Here is a 21221-nt window from a genome sequence, read left to right on the forward strand (position 1 = left end):
ATTCGTACAAATGTAGTCATGTATTCGATTTTACGAATTGTTACCTTGCCAAAGGCCGACAACAATTCGAATTGTATTCGTAAAAAATATCGTGTATTCGAATTTGCAAATTATTAGGTTGGCAAAAACCTACAACAATTTGAATTGTATTCGAATAAATTTACTCAAGTTCTTGTATTCATGAATTGTTGGTTTAAAAGTTAACTTCAACTATTCGAATTGTATTCATGCACTATCGAACGAAAGCCAAAATCATTCGAATACAGCACGAAGGTGGCAAAACCTGTATTCGAATGCATTCGAATACGAATGACGAATACGAATCGCCCCATGTCTGGGTCCAACTGGTAAATCGAAATAATGAAGCGGATTGTACAAGCTGCACTTTCTGTCCGTTTATGGGTCCATGACTCCATGTATTATTTAAACCGACGAACCTTTCTTCAAATTTAGTTTGTGTTTTTTTGACATGACACTAGTTATGAATCATTGTACAAATACCGAGAAAATAATTTAATTTTGATTGTCTACCAAACCCAATCAGTAATTTTGCATAGAAATCAATTGGCCCCAATGAAGAAAGAAGTGATGTGTGTCAAAAAGTCGGTCGATGTTTTGAGGAACTACTACTGTCTGTTACTTGTTAAAACTGAAACAGTCAACAGTGTCCTTTGTGACTTGTTCGTGCGGGTAATGGGAAGTTAATACCACGATGGATATTAATGGCTACCGAATGCACTGCGTTATTTCAACTTCTGGGCAACACTTCTGTTTTGGGTTAATGTATAATACCATGCCACCATTACCAACAGCTGGTTAAGTTAATGCGGTCGGACTGTTTTTGTTTTGTTGACAGTCACTCTTTTTTACTTGCAAAAATGTTAGTTTGACTCCTGCATGTACTAGGATTTTTGCTTTTAGTAGAAAGTGACTTAGTATACTATATACAAGACTAAAATAAATTCGGCAGTTTCTGTATCAGAATGTATCGTTTTATCCATAACCAACAGCAACGTCACCCTAAGCTAATTGCAATAAACAATGTCCACAAACAGCAACTTTGGGTATATCTTCGCCAATGCATAATATACACTAACAGCCACATTGTTAATCTGTGTATAACACACTATACTCCACAGTCCACTCCACACCAATAATGTACTTTTTTTCAGAATATATATGTTTAATTTAATGCATACCTAAACTGCCAACAAAATATGTCTGAGACAACACAAAGAGATGGCTTGGGAAGAATCCAATCTAACACAAGCAGCAAGATTGGAAAATTTGGAATCATTTTGTTGGTGGTAAAAATCATTAGATGTGTGGGACTTTTTGAAACATATGACATTTTAAAGACTTTTTACATTGTTCAGTTTGTTTTCTTTGTTAAACTTATATCTGCTGGGATATTTTTAGTGCTGCAAAAGCCTTTCTCCACTGGCAAAAGACTGACACGAAAACAATGGCTGTATGTCATCCGGCATTCTTTACTAAACCTTACAATGAATCTCTGTTGGATATTTGCGTTGACCCTTTGTGGTCCGGTCCGAACTGTGCTTGTATTTGAACATGGAGAAACCATACTAATATCAATGTTTATGGGAATATTTGCAAATGGACAAAAAGGCAACTACGCAAGAGCAAGAGGTACCCTTATGTTTTTCCTTGGGGTCTTATGTTTGCTAATATTTGACAATGATAACTCAAAATCAAGTGTAACTACACACCCTGAAGGGGAACATGTAAGCACCATATCACATTGGATGTATTCCCTTACCTCATTTTTGGGCATGGCAGATCATAAAGGTGGCATTGTTCTATTGGTACTGACACTAATTCTAAAAATTGCTGTCAATGGGTACTCAAAGAGAGTGGGAAGCCTTGTAGGAGGTGTTAAACGTCTCAATGCCTTGTCAACTCTGATGTCTGCAGTGTTTCTTTTTCCATGGGCTGTTCTGTTATCAGTTGGTGGATCAGGATTCAATGTTTTTGCATACCTTTTTCCTTTACTGTTTGTTACTGTTTCTGTGTTTGTAATTGACTACTATGGACAGTCATTGTTGTCTGCCAAGATGGATCCTGTACAGATATCAAGACTAGGATACTTTTTTATATCAGTGACAGCTTTAATACTTGGTTTTCACTGGAGCCATCCAGCTGCAGTTGCTATCTCCAAGCTGCATGGAGGCACAACAACTGTGCGAACAGCAGAGCATGTAATATCTGGTGGTGTTATTGTGGGTACAATTTTTCTATTCCTTTCAACAGATATTTTGTCATGGCCAAACCCAAAAAGTCAAAAAGGAAGTTTTATTGGGTATTCTTCAGAAGGCATGCCACTGTATAGGTTTGCTGATGATGTTTTACAAAGGGCCTCAAAGACATCATTTGGTGCATTGGCTCAGGGTTTTTTGTCCCGTGTTTTGGAAGAAAAAGACTCCCGCCACATCTTTTACTTTCTTTGTATCAATTTGTCATTTGCTTTTGTGGAACTGGCCTGGGGTTTATGGAGCAACTCACTTGGCTTAGTTTCTGACAGTTTTCACATGCTATTTGACTGCTCTGCCCTTATTCTGGGATTGATAGCGGCTGTAATGGCAAAGTGGAAGTCAACAAGGATATTTCCCTATGGATATGGCAGAATTGAAGTTTTATCAGGATTTGTAAATGGTCTGTTTTTGCTTGTTGTAGCCTGTTTTTTGCTGATTGAAGCACTTCAGAGAATACTTGATCCACCAAATATTAACACTGACAAACTTATGGCTGTATCAGTAGCTGGTTTATTGGTAAACTTGATTGGCGTTTTTGTGTTTCGACATCAACACCACCACCATGGCCATTCTCATGACCATTCCCACCATCACCATGAAAACGCTAATCTTAAAGCAATATACTTACATGTCCTGGCTGATTTGCTGGGAAGTGTTGGTGTAATTATCTCATCATTTATGATTGACAGATGGCAGTTGTTAATTGCTGATCCTATTTGTACAATTTTGGTTGCCATGCTTATACTAAGTACAGTGTGGCCTCTGTTAAGAGACTCGGCTCGAGTTTTGACATTGTGCATCCCGCCATGCTTAGAAAACAATGTTCGCAAAGCCCTAGCAAAAGTTTCCAATATCAATGGTGTTATTGGTGTTAGAACTTGCCGAGTATGGCAGCACACAGATGAAGATATTGTAGCAGTTATCACCATACATGTTAAACCTCATGTTATTGAACAGAGAGTAATATCACAGGTAACAGCAATTGTAAGGGACTTTGGAATTACCACTGTAACTGTACAAGTAGAAAAGGAAGATTTTTATCAACACATGTCTGGACTGATGTCTGGAACTGACGATGCATACCAAATTGCTTTGCAAACTTATCAGTCACCATCTAGAAGAGCTTCCACCTCAGAATCAGAGTCTGAATATACAAAACTTGTGTGAATTTCTGTGAAATGAGAATAAAGAAGTAAAAGTGTCTCAAATGTTTTACCATCCAATTATTCCTGTTTTTGCAAATGGTGTATGGGCTGTGCAATATGACTTACATGATTGTTTTGTAGAATGTGATTTATTCAGTAGATTTAAAAAAATCTAAACTTTGTAGTTTGGTAAGAAACGGGAAATAGTTCAAAAGTGAAAAATTTTTTTGACAGTTCTTGTTCATCTGTTAAAAAGATATGAATTTTGTCCTAATATATTTACATTCTTCAATGAATAATTTGAACCTTTTCACTCTTGTTGTTTTATATTTTGTTGATGCATAAGGTGCCCACTCTTAAAAGAATTACATTTTTGTTTATATTTTAAGGTGTTTGAGTATGAATTAAATTTTGTTATGTAGTTGAAAAGTGCAAATCAAGAAACAAACTCTTGGCCAAATGGAACTTGTTCCAGTTGGGGAAGTGAGTATCCATATATATAATTATATGGTTTACTGAATGTAACATTCACCAGAGCACAAACTTTGCACATATAACATGTAACTTTAGTGCTGTGCCAATACATAAATATAATAGTATGCACTAGTGATGCACCGAACCCGCCTAAAAAGGTTCGGGCCGAAACCGAATATTCGGCCATGAGGCTGAATAATTTCGGCCGAATCAGGCCGAACCTAAAATCCCCGTTTTTTAGATGTTTTCAACTGAACCTTGTGTTGTTGATGCGAGTGAACTCAATTTTGACAAACTAAAATCAATTTCACACTGGGTAAACTTTGCTAAACATCTAATATTTTGCAGACAACGTGGCTGGTATTTCATAGATACAACAAAAAGTTAATTAATAATGTTTCGTATGGGCGTAAGTGAAATTTAAGGCCTTAATTCCATGCAATAAAAAAGTTCGGTTTCGGCCGAATTTTCAAAAAAGTTCGGGCCGAAACCGAAACATTGGAAAACAGCGGATTCGGCCGAAATGTTTCGGCCAACCGAAACTTCGGTGCATCACTAGTATGCACTATTATTATCTGATAGATAAGAGAAAATAATAGTGTGGATATGCAATGTTTGTGTCAATGATTTTGTTCATATAGTTACAAATGAGTATTGATGTCACAATGAATATTTTTCTTTTGTTTAGCCTGTTGTGGAAATCAACGAAGTAGATTGCGTCTGTGTTGTGAAAGATGCTGTAAATCCTGAAAATGCAAGGTTCATCTTGAAGACGCCCTCCTCCACTAGTGTCTCAAAACTTTATGCAGTTAGTATTGACGTTTTACATTTTACTTATTTGAGACATTGATAACAGCAAACCTTTTAATAATGTGTTCCAAAAAATAGTCACCGACTTTTGAGCAGTGATTCTTATCAATTTTTAGAATTATATTTTAGGGTTTTGAACATTCAGTTAGCTTAAGGTTGATGTTTCTGCTCTTGCACACTAACTTACAAATAGAACACATACATAGGTTGATTTAAAAAGAATGACATTTGTTATTGGTTTAGTGGGTAAACTTCCATTGGGTTTTTAAAACTATGTATTTTTAGGATGTATGTTCAAAAACTCAATATGTTACTGGAAGTATTGATCTTGTCCTGGTAAAAGATGACAAAACACCATCAGATTCAAAAACTGTTGAAATTGTCATTGATGAAACTGAATCCACCAAAGACCTTGAACTGTACATGTTCAGTTTGACACAAAAGAATTATCTGCAAATTCGTGAAAGAGAAGGTGTAGCAATTGAAATGGTCCATCCCTCTAAGGTTGGTACTTAATGTGCCCTGTTTTCACTTTTGAGTTATATTTCTGCTTGTTTGTTACTTTTGGTCCATATTAAGTAGTGATGGGACGATACCAGGTTTTGAAGCGAGTACCGAGTACGAGTACCACATGTATATACCTTCGATACCGAGTACTTAAGTACAGTGTTGTACTTAGTTGTATATCACTGGCTTATTTATCTGTCATGGCCGAGGTACAGGCGTGCACACACACATACAGAAAAATGTAATCTCCATACGATAGCAAAAAAAATATTCGTAACCCATCAGAACTTTTTCCAGATTTTGTGCTGTCCGAAGCAAGTATTGGCATAAAGTTGCCTGTATTCTTATGGTGTAAATCGGCCTTCGGTATTCGCACGTTGGTATCAAAAACTGAGACAAAATATTTCGATACCGAGTACCAAATACCGGGTACCCGTCCCATTACTAATATTACATATATATATAATCTAGATTTCTTAAAACTTTGAAGTGTAAAAAAACTATATATATTTTAGGTTTTCTGCAGTAATATTTGTACACTTTTTGTCATCGCCTAACTTCAAAACCAAGTTATTTCGAAATGTGACTTGATTTAAATGATCTGGATGTTTGATGTTTCAAAATGTGCAGATAACCTTTTAACTCTATGCAAACATTGTTACTATTGCTTTGTGTCCTAAATGTCTTGAAATTTTAGGGTGACAAGTATTTGTTATATGTGGCTTCATTTAAAGTTTAATGGGATTGGCCTTACTCATATCTTGACAGTGTCCAAAATGGTAGCTGACTTTATTATGTCTTAAATTTCTGTTGCTGTCTGTACTAACCCAAAATATGTAAATGGATAAAATTTGGAGTGAGCTCACTGACATTTTGAACCCGACCAGTGTAAAACTTGTGTTTCAAAAAATAAGAATAAAAATACATGAAAGAAAATATTTTTGAGTTAAGATTGTTTGTATACATCACTCATAACTTATGGCAAACTGATGTAACAAACTGCTAGTAAAGAATCATAATTTTAGCAAAAAAAACCTAGTTTTCTATAATAAACATAATGTCATGTAAAAAAATGTAACCATAATTCCTTAATTTAAATGTGGTCAACAACAAAAAGTTTTAACCTAAGAAAATGACAGCATGTTTAGATTTTATTTCCATAGTAGATGCTGGATGGTGGATTTATTTCAGCTTTTGTTCTGTTTAAATAAATAAACTAATGACAACATATATATACCATACAAAAGTATTTTTTAAACTTAGAACATAACATCTACCATTCCTCCGCCACCACCACCTATTTCAACTGTTCAAGAAAATGGAGTTAAACCAAGAGGTCATCATCGCAGGATGGCATTGTCATCATTTGAGAAAACTGATGTAATTGCAAGTTTGTACTTTCTTTATGTGTTTGAATGTTTTTTGCATAATAATGTAAAATATTTGGACTTGGTGGTACAAACAATTTATCGTGTAGTGTTTCAGATCCAAGTAACTTTAAATGTTACAAGTTGTGGTTGGCAATTTTGATTTCACGCAAAATTATGCTTTCGAACCACGCATTCTTTGTTTGATCGTGCCGATAAAACTAATTCATTCGATATTCTTGGTCTTTGCCAAATGTACACAGTCATTAGGAAGCCTCATGGATTTGATATCGATGACATTTTAAATCAACATGATTTGATAAAATGCCTGAAGGCATCTCTGTCTGTTTTGAGACCTAACATGTGTAGCAAATTGAGTTCCAAACATGTGAATAGGTTTTCCACCACCTGCTACTACAAAAGAGTTATGATATGGTAGAGTCACTTTTACTTAAGTTTTTGCTACATTTTGTTTACATTAAATCGTGACTGATTTATTTCTGATGTTAAAAATTAAACTCTATGGGATAAAACCAAACTTTTTTTTAATCTTCATCATTTGACTACCAAATAAATCTAAACAATGGTTTTGTGGTATTGCTTGCATCAATGTTAACGGAAAACTTTTCAAGAGTTGTTAAACCATGGATGTGTTTTATATAACTCCATATTTTGCATGTCAGGGCATTGATAAACTTACACCTGAGGAAAAGACTCCAAATGAGGACAGCGACGTACCAGCAATGGTGAACAATTTAAGATATGTGGGTTTGGTGAACCAAGCCATGACATGCTACTTGAACAGTTTGATACAAACTTTGTACATGACACCAGAATTTCGAAATGCCTTGTACAAGTAAGTAGATTGTCATAGCTCAATACACACTAAGCTTTTATACTTTTAGTAAATTACTACCATAGTTGTTGTATGAAACTACACAACCACAAATACTTACTAATTTTTATGTTTTTTAATCTTTATTCACCATTTTGAACTGTGTAAATGTTCATTTTTAATATCCTGTTCTTTGTATGGTTTTAATACATCTTAATTGTCTAGTCAAATTGTCTAGTGACATGCTTTCGGTTTTATAGTCAAGCAGTTTTGCAGTCAACAATGGTTGATCTCCATTTTTGAAAGCTTTTTGATCCTGCACATGAATGCATGCATAATACAGAAATACCAAATAAAACATGCCAATGTCATTGGTTGTTATGTTTAGGGCAATTTGATTTATTGGTGCTCTACTAGTTAAATGAATAAACAGTTAATTTGTTGATGTTTACCAGGTGGGAATATGACAATAAGGATGAAACACAGACAAGCATTCCATATCAACTTCAGCGCCTGTTTCTCTTGCTACAAACCACACCTAAACAATCTGTTGAGACCACTGGACTGACAGGCAGTTTTGGTTGGGATAGTAGCGAAGGTATAAACTGACATGTAGCAAATATTGAAGTTATGTAAGTAATAGTAAGTCTTTATCACACAATGTTTACACTTCCTTAATATATAACTTATACCATTGGACTTTCTTAAAATTTACTACTATTAGTCAAATTATAATTTTTTTTAGCATGGCAACAACATGACATACAAGAACTATGCAGAGTGATGTTTGATGCCCTGGAGAAAAAGTTTGAAGGGACGGACCAAGCTGACCTTATTAAGCGCCTTTACGAAGGTAATCGTATATTGAGCAAATAAACAAAAATATTTGATGCACGTCATAATATAATTTGATAAGATTTTAAATCCTGATAATACAGACAAACAACTAACACTTGGTGACCATTATTACCTTCTATGAATTGTATATATATTCAGAAAAACCTTTAAACAAAGTTAACTTTTTTAATGTGTAACTTATATGAAAATGACTCAGAAAATAGGAATTTAATCTGCAGGCAAAATGAAGGATTATGTTCAGTGTTGTGAGTGCAGCCATGAAAGTGCTAGAGATGACACATTCCTTGATGTACCAATCACTATTCGACCTTTCGGTTCGTCTACAAGCTACAAGTCTGTGGTAGGTGGTCAGTTTATCTCAATTCAGTGTTATGACTTCTGATAGGCTTATTGCACTTAATACTGCCATATCCAATAAAGAAGGTTTTTATTGCTGCTCACTCTCCGGGCTGCAGGTTTATATAGACAACAATCTTCAAACATGTTTCTAATTTAGATGGAAGGCCTCAATGCATTTGTTGAACCTGAAACGTTAGATGAAAGCAACCAATACTTTTGTGAAAAATGTGCCAAGAAATGTGATGCTAAAAAAGGTCTAAAGTTTATAACGTAAGTTCAAACATTATGTATTATTTTGTAGGTTTAATTGTCATGTATAATAAGTTCTACATACCGTAAGTGCATTTTTTTTCTGCCATTGCCTCTTGTGCCTTATGTTCTTTTAGCATTCAGTCATACATAGAGATGTATGATCTTTCCACGATCTTAAAATTTTTAATACTGTCAAGCATTCCATGTTAATGTTTGATACATACTGTATTACATTCCTTGTCGTTGAGTTTTTTATTGTATAAGGCCCAAACGTTCCAAACCCAACTGAAAACACAAACATTTTAATGAATAAAATAATTCCATCCAAAGTGACACCTTTCTGTATTAAGCAGCCAGAACATTAATTTTGCTGTGCTTTGTAACGTATTATGTAGTTTTTTTTATAAAAAAACAAGAAAACAGTAAGCGTTACATTCTTGTAGCAGATTTGCTGGGTTTGAATTTGAATTCTTCTTACTACATCGTTCTTGTTTTTAGGTTTCCATATCTGCTTACCCTCCAGTTGAAAAGATTTGATTTTGATTATCAAACTATGCATAGAATCAAGTTGAATGACAGAATGTGGTTCCCACAAATACTCAACTTAAACTCTTTTATCGACAATGATCAGGTAACTTGTGTTTCTCTGTTTAGATGTTAACATTTATATGTTGATTTATTTGTCACCTGCTGTGCAACAGAGTGCGTCAAGTTTTGACATTACTGCGATTGATCATAAAAAAGGAGTTTAAAACATATTTGGGTTGATTTTACTTTTTTCTTTTTGCAGAATTGTCATCCCTCAAGTGATGATGACCCACTAAATGATGTTGCAGAAAACCATAAAACAGTAAACCATATTGGTATGTTTCAATTTTTGTGCCTAAATTTTCAAAACAACAGTGGTCACAAAAATACAAAAAGGGGGGTGAAAAAGTGCAAACAACGATAAGAAATGCAGGAATTACTAATAAAATGTCTTTAAGCAACTTCCTGTTGTCAAAAACTAAAAAGCAAAACATTTTGTGCAACCTTTGTAGATCATTAAAGCTTTCTAAGGTGCAAGTTGAAAAATCTGGAAATTGCTTTGTTCTGAATTCTATTATCTTATCTCGAAAAACATCTTTTCCTAAATTTCTTTTTCCTGTTTGTGCTGAAGCATTTGCCTCATTTTACACAGGCCCACAAGATGAGGATTCAAGTAGTCATGATAGCGGTCATGACATTGATCAGAGCTCAGTTCCTGGAGGAACAGTCGCTCCAGCAGTGGATGGAGGAAGTGGAGATGCAAGGAACAGCAGTGAAGAAGAGGAAGCCAGTAGTGTGGATGAGGGAATTGATATTGAGTCCCAAAAATCTTCATCCACCAGGAGGAAACATCGCACAAGTACAAGCTGGTGGGTGAATGATGAAGATCAGATCAAGGAATGTATGCAGGTGAATATAATGATTTGATTTTAGTAATCCTATTGACAAAGTGTGTACATTATACATAAGGCACTAGGATAGCTCTAATATTAGGGAATTTGCAGAAAAAAATACTTATGACAGTATTGCAAAGTGTCAACAATTGAGCTTTTTCCAAAAAGGTTGTTCCATATCTTGTATGTATTTTTTGTACATATTGTACTCACACTCATGCAACAGTCAAACGATGAAGCTTTTTTGAAAAATATGTATTGTCCTAAGCAAACTAACTAATTTCATACTTTTTTGGGTACATGTCGCTACTTCCAAAAGTGGATCTTTAGAACACCCAAAACTGTTTTTCAGTGTTACTTTAGCTTTAATGTTTTAGGATGGACCATATGTGTACGAACTCTTCTCTATCATGGTTCATTCAGGCAGTGCAGCTGGTGGACATTATTATGCTTACATCAAATCGTTTGAGAATGGACGTTGGTACAGTTTTAATGATCAGGTACCTTTGTTTTTATCTTTGTAAATATTTTCTAACTGAGCATATTGATAAATAGTTCGACACATGATGTTGAACTATTTATCAGTATGTTAGTTGGGATATTTGTTTATGTTTTTATCATCAAGCTGCACAAAAAAACAGCAATGCATTACATTCCTTTAAGATTGTGTCTCCTGTTACTCGAACTGAAATTGAAAAAACATTTGGGGGATCTCCCTATCCAAGCTCATCTTCTTATTACTCTTCATTTTCAAGGTGTGTTTTCTACAATGAGGTTTTTGTCTAACCACTTTTAAGAAGTTTTAAACTTTAATTTCGCATTTTTGCTTTTGTCGGTCAAGGAATAAAACATTACATTACCTCAACACAATTTGTTTTGTTTCAGTTCCACCAATGCCTACATGTTGATGTATAGAAAGATTGATACAACCATGAATTCAAGTAACTAGTGTTTTTTTATATTTACTTATTTTTTGACAAAAAAATATGTTGAATGTAGCAGCTGTGGCAAATATGGTACATTTGTGTGAGGCCTAATATCATTCACTTGTGTAGTTGCCCTGATATATTATATTTGTATTAACAGTTTATTGCCATGTTTAGTAGATTTTTTTACTTATTGCAGGTTTTCTCCAAACTGATTCCCTTCCGGAGCACATCAAGGTCCTAATGATGCGAGAAGAACAGGAGGAAAAGACCAGAAAACTCAAACAAGAGCAGGAAAAGAACATGTGCTCTATTCGTGTAAGTAAAGCATTTTTTTTAAATGTGCCAAATAATGTACTTAAATTTTACATTACACCTCACCCTGTGAACATTCAGCAAACACTTTTTTTATGACAAAGTTTTATGACTGTTTTTCAACTTAAATAAAAGCAAGCATGTTTAATACAAAAGATCTGTTGAAAAAAGTTGTTTTATTGTACAATGTTACTTACACTAAACAATTTTACTTATTGAAGGATGAAACTTTATTTTTCTTTGAGGACCAATTTTGAGTGTTTCCTATTTCTTGTGTACTTAACTTGTCGTTACTTTTGGTAGCTCTTCTGTCGTCATCACTCCCTGTTCAAATATCAAATCCAATCCATTGTGGAAGAAACCTTTGAGTTTCACAAAGACCTTACACTAACCAAAGCAGTGCAAGAAGCACATTTCGTCTTGAAAGTCGGTAAGCTTCTATTTTGTGGGTTTTGAAACCAGCATCCCTGTTGATTATAACAGCTAAAACTAATGTTAAAAAACTGTTTATCTTTAAAAAGATCGGAAAAAAATCCATGGAATGATTTTGTATTTTTCGGTTACATGGGCACTCTAAAAGGTACAAAGCCAACCATACATTTTATCAAAGGTTATACCAATCACTTTATAACATTTTTAAACTTTTGGTTCAAATATAAATGCTTGACTAATATAAATGCTTAGCAACGGACTTTTAAACAGCAGAATATTGGTGTTTGCAGTGCCATTTAATGAACATTACAGGACACATTATTATAAGCTAAGATAAGTATAATCATACTGGGACCAGCCCTGAAGCGTTCATGCAGACCAGCGATCACCGTATTCTTATCCATAAATCATAGTACGCCAGGTCCATTGAAGGCGTATACCGAAGGATTTTTGTGGTTGGAATGATCACTGAAGTTGACATTTTTTGTCCAGACCGTTCTGTTGTTCCGGTTGATCACTGTCGTCTGGTGAAGTATGATCACATTAATGACGTACTCGACCGATCCTTTGACGTGGAACACGAAGCCCCTGACGTCACGCTAAGTGAACTACTAGGTAAGCAAATGCAAACAACGTATAACAAAGCAGTATTTGTTGATATTGCGTCCCTTCGGTTCAAAACAACCTAACATTCTGCCTAATTAAACATGCTGCTAAATTTTTACACAAAATAATATTTTGTGAACAGGGCAAAAAATCCCCTTGTTCACAAAATATTATAATGTGCAAAAATGAAATAACGTTTTGCGTAATTACCATACAAAAACATGCGGTTTGGGCTCTCACAGCACTTTTTATAGAACGACATTAGTATACCTTCATTTTTTGTGTTGTGTTCTGGGTCATTGCTCTTGCCATGTTTACCTATGACCTTTGTTATCACTAGGTGGCGTAAGAACAGCGTATTTATTCGATCTACTTCTTGAGACGAGGGAAGTTGGACAAAAGTTTGAGAGATACGAATCCGGAGGCGTCACTGTAAAGGTAATTACCTTGGTTATATCACGCATTAAGATAATAAATGTAACTTAAATATTAAGTACATCACGCAATTTTTTGATGAAATAAATATGTTTGTGCCGTCTACGTTTTACGTTAAGTCTGTTGCATTGAAGTTTATTGGACATTTTAAATGTTTTGAAATGCCTCAACATCAACTGTAAAAAATATCAAATGCAAACAGGAGATCGTTCGTACAGTTGTAGGGGTGCAGTTGTTTTTAAAATACATGACCTGTCTCCATACAGTGTACGTATGGTAGAGTGGGCAATCTCCACCACCGACACACTTCATTTTTAGGTGTACGTCGCAAATCACGACAACATGTCTTTCTACGATCCTGTCATCATACGAGCAGCCGAAAAACACACGGTCCAGACCCTGAAGAATATTATTGCCCAGGTCGGTGGTTTTCGAATAAATCATATACTGTTTTAATTTGGAAACTTTTGAATTTAACTCTTATTTTTGATAGCGCATCCACTGCCCTTCACGCCGCCTGTTGGTCGCATATGAGAAGTACAGCGGCGAGTGTTATCTCATGCAATCCATCGAACGCTCATTGAAAGCGGAGGGTTTCTACAGAAGTGCTAAGGTGGTTTTGTAAATAAAATAATATCCTCCAGTAAAAACTTTTATTCTGCAAATTCAACAACTTTCAGTCACTAATCATCTACTAGTTTTGGCGCCCATATGATTTAACAAAACGTCTGTACATTTTTATAGTTCTCTTATATTAGTCTTTTTCGTCTTTTAGGTTTTATTACGTACAGCTTCAGGCTAATTTAAGTACGTTTCTTATTACAGCATTTTTCCCATGTTTGCAAAACATACTCTTGTTGGCTAAAAAATATATTTTTATGTCAGTAACTCATAAAAATAAATTTGTCAGTGCTAAGTTTGTACTGCCGATTTTTTACGTTTATTGGCATACTTTTGCAACATCGGAATAACTAGAATATTTTAGTATTGTGATTTTAACTTTTGATGTCATTTTCAGGTGTTTGTGGATGTAATGACTGAAGACGAGGAACAGATGATGAGCGATTCTCATCCCATCTCATTAGAAGACACAGTTTTGTGGTCGATCATCGATAGAATGGCGAATGTGATCACAATTAATGTTGCACTACCACCAGGTGGGCATTCGATGTCTAATTTGTCATGCAGGTTTATTGTAGGGACGCCACTCAAAAACTTGTTACTATTCTATGAGTAGCAGTAGCGGTACTTACAGTACAAGTAGGGGGAATAGCAATAGGGACAGTAGAACTGGAAATCGTAACATTTGCAGTTTTTAGACGCGTACAGTTTGCGCCACTAATAAGTTTGTTTAATATAGCAGGAATACATATACAAAATAAAAATGAGCAGAATGAAGATAGCCAATTTGTTTATGGAGGCGTTTCCAAATCTTCGTGCAAAATTTTGTTTAAATGTATCATGGTAGTGATACACATTGATTTTGTGCAGAGGTAACTGATGAAGCGGAACGAAGTTATGAACAATCGCCAATCGAAAATCAGTCGGGCGAAACGACAACCAATGGCAAAGTTGACGAAGCGTGTCCGGCGCACTCCCGCTCATCCAGTGACGAAGGAGTCGGTTCGCTCGGTGAAAATAGCGGAACCAGACTTAACACGTCACCGGAACGCACTGCCGACTCTGATACGACGTCATCAGGTGACGTAGTTTCGACCGAATCTCCTGCTGCAGAAACAACTTGGACTGAAGAAACGAATTTCTCTGAAAACAATAGAGGTACAAAAATGTGCTTTGGTCACATGTTTTTTTTGTGCAGCACTTCACCATTCCTATCAAAAAATCTTTATCCTAATTTTGTATCTTACGCGTGGTTGTTTATACCTGTCGGTCAAGAAACGAAAATTTCTATAAAATTAGACTTCGATTCTCATTGAGATCATTTTTTCTTGTTTATTTTAGCCATCTTGATATAATTTCGGCTCTTAATCAACATCTTAATTCAGATGTTTTGCACTTGAAATTAAACACTGCATCAGAATGCTTTGTATATTTCACAGGTTTATCCCCGGCTGAAATCAAGGGATTTTGGCGAACACCCGAGTTGACATGCAATGATGATGAGTTTATCGAAGGTTGCATCACTGGAAGGCGCAGGAACAACAGTTACGATAACAATGGACCGTTTTTACCTTTAGCTGACAGTGCGTTCGGTAGCGACTTCCAGGGAAAACTCCAGCAAAGATTAGAAGGTGTGTACCTGTTTTTGAGTTTTGCCGCACTTACCTGCTGAGAACCGGTGTTTTCCGTTTAGGTGCCGTTTGTTTACCTTATAAAGCTTAAAAAATAGTATTTGTAATGGACAAAATATCCCTAAAGGGCCTTTGGAAGAGCACTCCTGTGCCTATTTCCACTGCATTGAATAAACGTTTTGTAACCAATGCATTTCAAGAACACATATGTATGCGTGTATAGTATATAAATGATGTTGCTCAAGTATTTTATGAAGTACGGCTTTTCTTACGTACATATGCTAAACAAAAAAACAAACAAAAAACTATTAAAAGTTGTACGAATCGGTGCTAACCTTTTAATAAGCAGGTTATGCTGGCTCTCCTACGAGCTCGTTAAGATGCGAAGATGGAACTTCATCACATTCCGGTCCAGGGTCAGCTGATCTGGAATCCGATGACGACTTCAGTCGAGGTGCTCCCGACTTCAGTGAAGATCCAGAAAACCAAGGTATATTTGGCCATTTCAGCAAAATAACTATATATTGTATGTCCGGTAATTTTGATTAACTGGGAATTGTGAACTACCCAAACTCACTTTTTAACACATACCTGTCGTTTTTGTCACAAAAGAGAAAATAACGCAAGGCTTCTATTTTGCAACAGCTTCGCAACCCAGTGAAGGTAGCAGCCTGAGTACGTCATGCTCGACCCTGGACAGCACAGACACACTGTGTAATACAAGTGAACAAAATGCCACGTCCCATTTTGATCGAAACCTCGCCCCCGGACTGAGGAACGTCACTATTGATAAGCAGCTGCCACATGCCAACCTGTATTCAAGCAGCGACGACCTCAGAGCCAAGAACGTTGACGTTTGCCGTGGAGAGCAGGAACTTCAGGCAAAAATGCGATCTGCTAAGCGGTATCCCGGTCACGCTGTTCAGTGCTCTTCTGCAACTGGAGATTATAACAAAGCGCTGCAGTACGCTGATGGTAAGGGCACCGGCGACGCAACAGAGATGTTGAGCCGGAAGCCCGCTGCCGGTTGCTTAAAAGGACAGATAGTGACATCAGAACCTACCAAGAACGTAGGTTGGGTCGATGAAGTAAATATCGACGATAAACCGCATTGCTCAAATGCCAGCAACCCGTGCGTAAACTCATGCGCCACAACGTCTTCATGTGGCGTCTATGGTGGCGCCCAGGATACTTCCGGGGCCACTTACCCGCCTAAAACCCCCGAACTGTTTTCATTCAGTGATAAATACCAGGGTGCAGACGATGCAACGATTTTTACCGACCCTCGAGGCGCAGACGGAGAGTTTGTCCAAGAAACATTTTCAAGTAGCGGCCAAACAGCTCAAAGCGCACCGGGATCGACCAGTGCCTGGGATCAAGGCGGCCGCGAAAGAACTGTGTCCAACTCATCGGCAGCATCAGATGGCTGGGGTGTTTCGGGCGAAATCATGCATAAAAATTATTTCTTTAAAGTTGTCGGAACATCCCAGGCCAAAGTGTCCAAATGTGCAGAATCAGGAGAAACCGTCCCTTGCAAAGGTAGTTAATAAAAAAACATAAATCACGGTAGTTCATTTACTAAACCCTTGAACTCTAAATATCGAATCTTATATAAATGCTTTATGGTACTAAGAATTAAGTTTATTTGTTTGTTGACCCTGCAGTTTCATTAACACTCCTGTTTCTTCAGTTATCACAGTTGAAATCGACAAACGGATGCCACTTCTTGCTCTTAAGCGCCACCTAGCGTACATAGTGGATACACCAACGCGACGATTTTGTGTTTACAAACAATACGCAAGTGGACAAGAGGTAGGTGAAAACAGAACAGAGGAAAAAAAGAAATGGTCGCATTTTCATCAAAACATAAAAAATAAACCTCACAATGATAAAAATACAAGGTGTTGACCTAAAAAAAACTATATTCTTTTGACAGTAATTTCAAAAAGAAAAAACACTAAACTTTATTAAATTTTTCAAAAAGGTCAAAAAACATAAACTGTTGAATAATGCTTAAGTTTTTGAACTTTATTTATTTGTAGGTTGAAATGTTTACTCCAACTGACGATTTTAAGTTGGTAACAGATGGAACTCACTTTATTGTGAGATTGGGTCGTGCCTTGCGCAAGGACGAATATCGATGTAAACTTTTCCAACTGGAATTAGACGAAGAAGAGGTAAAAAGATGCACCCTACGGAATGTGTCTTTTTCACAATTTGATTAAAAGTTTGCCAGTTGGCAAGTTAACAAACTTGGTTAAATTTCACCAAACAAACAAGCAATTTTTTTTCTTAGTTGGAATACTTGTTTTTTATTTTAAATCTCCCATAAATATACATTTCAATCTTGGTTGCAGACTGCCAAACCTTTGATGAACTGGGTCGTACAACGTGAGTTGTCGATAGAGGACGCTCGCAAGCAGTTATGTTGCGATCTTGCTGAACAATGTGATATGCAGGAACCTGATCCCGAAAGGTGAAATCATCGTTTGGTTACAAAAAAAACTAACTCACCACCTTTCTTTCAAACATAGTAGAAGAGAAAAATGGAAAATTCCGTCATTTTCCCTAATTTGCCTAAATAATATTTTATTTCCTTACAGAATTCGTATTCGTAAGAAATCATGGAGAAGTCCTGGCCAGGTTTATTTGTCGGATGACCGATTTGGCAGCGACATCAGTGTGTATGGTGCACTTGAATTCTTTGTTGAGTTTTTACCGGGACCTGAACCAAAGGTACTTTACAAAATCATAGCAAACATTTTTATTTATTCACAAGCCCATATGAAAAGGCTAAATGCAAAAACACAGTATCATTAAATTGATTTATAAAAAATACTGTCATCTCTTTTATGTTTGACGGGGTGGCTTATTGCAACCTTTGCTATGGATCGCCGCATCACAGGTCCCATCTCCAGGGGCGTGAAAGTCCATGTTTACTTTTACTTCTTAATCCATAAATTGAACTGAACGATTTGTGGATAATTTTTAACTGTTTAGTTACTATCATTAATGCTATGCTGTGATTTGGCTCATTGTTTGCTCACAATGGGGATCTTTCCAGCCCCACAAAATCCATAAGCTAAATACCCAGCAAAATAGCTTTATTCTGTTTAAGGCAACCAGTGTATATAATATTTAATAAAACTTTTTCACGGCTACATAAAATCGTCTCTGCGTCCATGGCTGCTAGTTGTTTATCCCCTGGTCTAACGCAACGTGATTTTTTTTAAGGTAAGAATTTTGTATTTTTTCACAGACCGACAGATCGCAGTTGGTATTATTATGTCGTCGTTGGTTCCCATCCGAGTTACGATTCGGCGATTTCCATGAGTTGATTCTCACTGATGAATCTTCTGCAACTTATGGAGGCTACACAGCTGATCACGTGCGTGAGAAACTGGCAGCGTTAACTGGGATTGAAAAAGACAATATTCAAGTGGCAAAGGTCAGTTTTTGTACTGTTGGTGCCAACGTGTTTAAAAGTAACTCATTAGTAAAGCGCCTTGTGTCTCATATTAAAGTACGAATTTCAAACTGAAGTCATTGTAGGTTTAACATTTCAAATGACCTAAAGATTTGTGTGGCAATCAAGCACTTCATTTATGAATTTTGGTTACCGATTGAATTTCAAGAACCGCAAACTAACAAATGTTTAATACAGGGCCGCGGAATGTTTCCCTATCGCATCAGCGTTTTGGACGCACACCAGGACTTGGATTGGGTTCCCACTGAACGCAAGCGTTACTCCTATTCCATGCACTTAACCGAGGACGGAACAGTCGTATTCTACAGGTTGAGTGTTTGTTACAGTATAGACTTTACAAGGTTTTCCTCTTCGGACCTTACATTTTTCGTGCCCCTTTTCTTCTTCTTTATTTTTTACTTTTATTTTCACAAAGAAATAGATTTCGAGATTTTGTCTGCTATGTTTTATTACTTAACGTCTCTCCCTGTTTTTAGTTGTAACGTTTTTTGTTGTTTCCTTTTTAGAGACAAAACCGAGTCGTTAAAAGATTGCAGTGAAGAGGAACGGAATCAGATTCAAAGCGTAGAAATGAAATCGGATTCAACCATCAGTAGCGTTTCTAACAAGAGGGCTTCAAGTATGTACCTTATAGTATCCAACATACTTATGGCTAAAATTAGACACTGGCATTTTTATCAATGAAAATTAGCATAATATAAACTGTCTAGTATTTCTTTTAATGTTAAATGATATGATATCAATGCATTTTTTAAACATACAAAGGAAAATTGTAATTGGTGAGACATCATCTCGATGTTATGATTTTATTCACGAAATTTTGTGTTATTGAACGTAGGCACCACATCGTCACCTACTCGACCTATTTCTTATCGCCGTGAACGGGCGTTAAAGATTTACACAGTTGACACCACGCCGTCAGCGTCGAAGAATCGAGAAATCACAACCGAGTTGTAGCTGCTGTAACGCCCCTGTAGCAAAATACAATGCAACAACCAAGACTTTATGGCGACACTGTAATTCCTGCTCCAAGTCACTGCAAATTGGCGTGGAAATGTCAGTCAGATCGGTTGTATCTCATTGTAAAACCGCCAAAGGCTTGTCTGTGTGGTTCGCCCGTGAGGTACTTGTAAAGCGCCACTGCTCTGTGGTGATTTAGGGTGGCATCACAGTGCGTTCGTTTATTTGTTCCTCGTTACTTTGTCACTTCATCAAACTTTGTTTCCTGCAAAACTCGATCGCAGCAAATAATATTTGAAGCCGTCCAGTGGATTATACCATGCATTTACTACCGAAGTTAAGAATAGTTTAGAAAGAAGGCCCCGTAATGTTAAATTTTATTTTAATTTCTCTTCTGTCTAAGAAAACATAGGGTGACCTCATCGAAAATTATCAATTACATTTTTGTTTGGACGTGGTCTAAAATGGGAGATTGATATTATTGGTGTAGCCTACAATATTTTTGGTTTAACATTTTTTTTACTTCCAAGTGGTTTTCACACACACTTGGTTATGTGTTGTTAAAAATGTAAAAATGTGTTTTCGTGCCTTTTTGCTTTCGTTGAACCGAGCTATCTGGTTGCGCCTACTGAAAGCTGTGAATAACTGCGCCATATAAACACAGACAGAATTTGTTGTGATGCAGCATCAAATATTCGATGTAATGTGCGCGTTTGCACCAACTGTTTGATAACTGATATTTAAAAGCCAAGCTTGGACCACAAACCATATAAGACATACTGACTTATTATCAGAAATGGGCCAAAACGCTTTGTGAAGCTTGTTCGGACTCACGGCTTAACAAATATTTTTGCTGTTTTTTCGGAGATTATTTCTGCCAGGCCTTTATTGTTTGTGGAAGTCCTCTTGTCACGCCCAACTGACGTAAGTGGTGCTGCAATCACACATGCTGAAAGCCCATGAAGATTTTTTTCCGAATCCTCAAAACTTTAAATGTGCTTTTGGATTTTGACGGCTACTGTAGGTTTTCAATTTTACCCGGTTGAATGTTAATCAACATATTTTTTTGTACTTGTTGTAACTGTTTTTCTTCCACCAACTTTCCAGATTAACGATAAAACGAGCCTTTTCCGTAACTTTGTTGTCCTGTTACTTTTTGCTATTGTTTTTTTTCTGCGCCCAAAGACAGTAAATTTGTGAAAGCGTTTTGTTTTGTTCAACTTCAACGCATCGACTGACGCAGTGAAACAAGATGTAAAGTGTAATGCTTTGGGAATTAACAGTACTAAAGGTGGGAAAGTAACGCGATGGTTTCCTGTCGACCTTCACTAGGACGCCCAAGTCATAAGTCTGCTGTCAGATTACTAGTTTCGTATGTGAGCAAGGCATGAATATGCAAATTTAATGCTCGAAGCAGTTCGTGCAACTGCTCGGCCGAGCACCGAGCATAAAAACAGCGATGCTCGGTATCGAGTACTCGGGTCAGAGTTGCAAGTCGGGCCTGGTTCGGGCTTAGGTATTTGTGAG

General features: G+C 36.5%; 2 protein-coding genes across 3 annotated transcripts; both read left to right on the forward strand.

Moving 5' to 3' along the window:
- Nucleotides 1–1151: 1151 nt before the first annotated feature.
- On the forward strand, nucleotides 1152–3807 carry LOC145237499 (proton-coupled zinc antiporter SLC30A5-like). Its single transcript, XM_080100385.1, has one exon. The coding sequence runs from the start codon at nucleotides 1218–1220 to the stop codon at nucleotides 3438–3440; it is 2223 nt and encodes a 740-aa protein (XP_079956511.1). The 5' UTR covers nucleotides 1152–1217; the 3' UTR covers nucleotides 3441–3807.
- On the forward strand, nucleotides 3791–20901 carry LOC145237498 (ubiquitin carboxyl-terminal hydrolase 47-like). 2 transcript variants are annotated; one of them, XM_080100383.1, is made up of 34 exons: nucleotides 3791–3901; nucleotides 4581–4700; nucleotides 4988–5206; nucleotides 6473–6589; nucleotides 7260–7432; nucleotides 7867–8009; nucleotides 8157–8264; nucleotides 8488–8609; nucleotides 8766–8878; nucleotides 9359–9491; nucleotides 9651–9723; nucleotides 10041–10297; nucleotides 10659–10781; nucleotides 10945–11036; nucleotides 11167–11222; nucleotides 11407–11525; nucleotides 11826–11952; nucleotides 12447–12569; nucleotides 12901–12998; nucleotides 13314–13415; nucleotides 13489–13608; nucleotides 14014–14152; nucleotides 14487–14774; nucleotides 15056–15247; nucleotides 15594–15737; nucleotides 15893–16786; nucleotides 16938–17059; nucleotides 17290–17424; nucleotides 17605–17723; nucleotides 17851–17983; nucleotides 18507–18695; nucleotides 18912–19042; nucleotides 19241–19353; nucleotides 19573–20901. In XM_080100383.1, exons 1-34 carry the CDS (start codon nucleotides 3878–3880, stop codon nucleotides 19689–19691), a joined length of 5280 nt encoding a protein of 1759 aa, XP_079956509.1. In that variant the 5' UTR covers nucleotides 3791–3877; the 3' UTR covers nucleotides 19692–20901. The 2 variants fall into 2 exon arrangements, with proteins under 2 accessions (XP_079956509.1, XP_079956510.1); XM_080100384.1 differs by having other exon boundaries at nucleotides 3794–3901; nucleotides 15597–15737.
- Nucleotides 20902–21221: the final 320 nt, after the last annotated feature.

The sequence above is a fragment of the Phallusia mammillata genome, chromosome 7, assembly GCF_965637545.1.
Source record: "Phallusia mammillata chromosome 7, kaPhaMamm4.hap1.1, whole genome shotgun sequence".
Taxonomy (NCBI): domain Eukaryota; kingdom Metazoa; phylum Chordata; class Ascidiacea; order Phlebobranchia; family Ascidiidae; genus Phallusia; species Phallusia mammillata.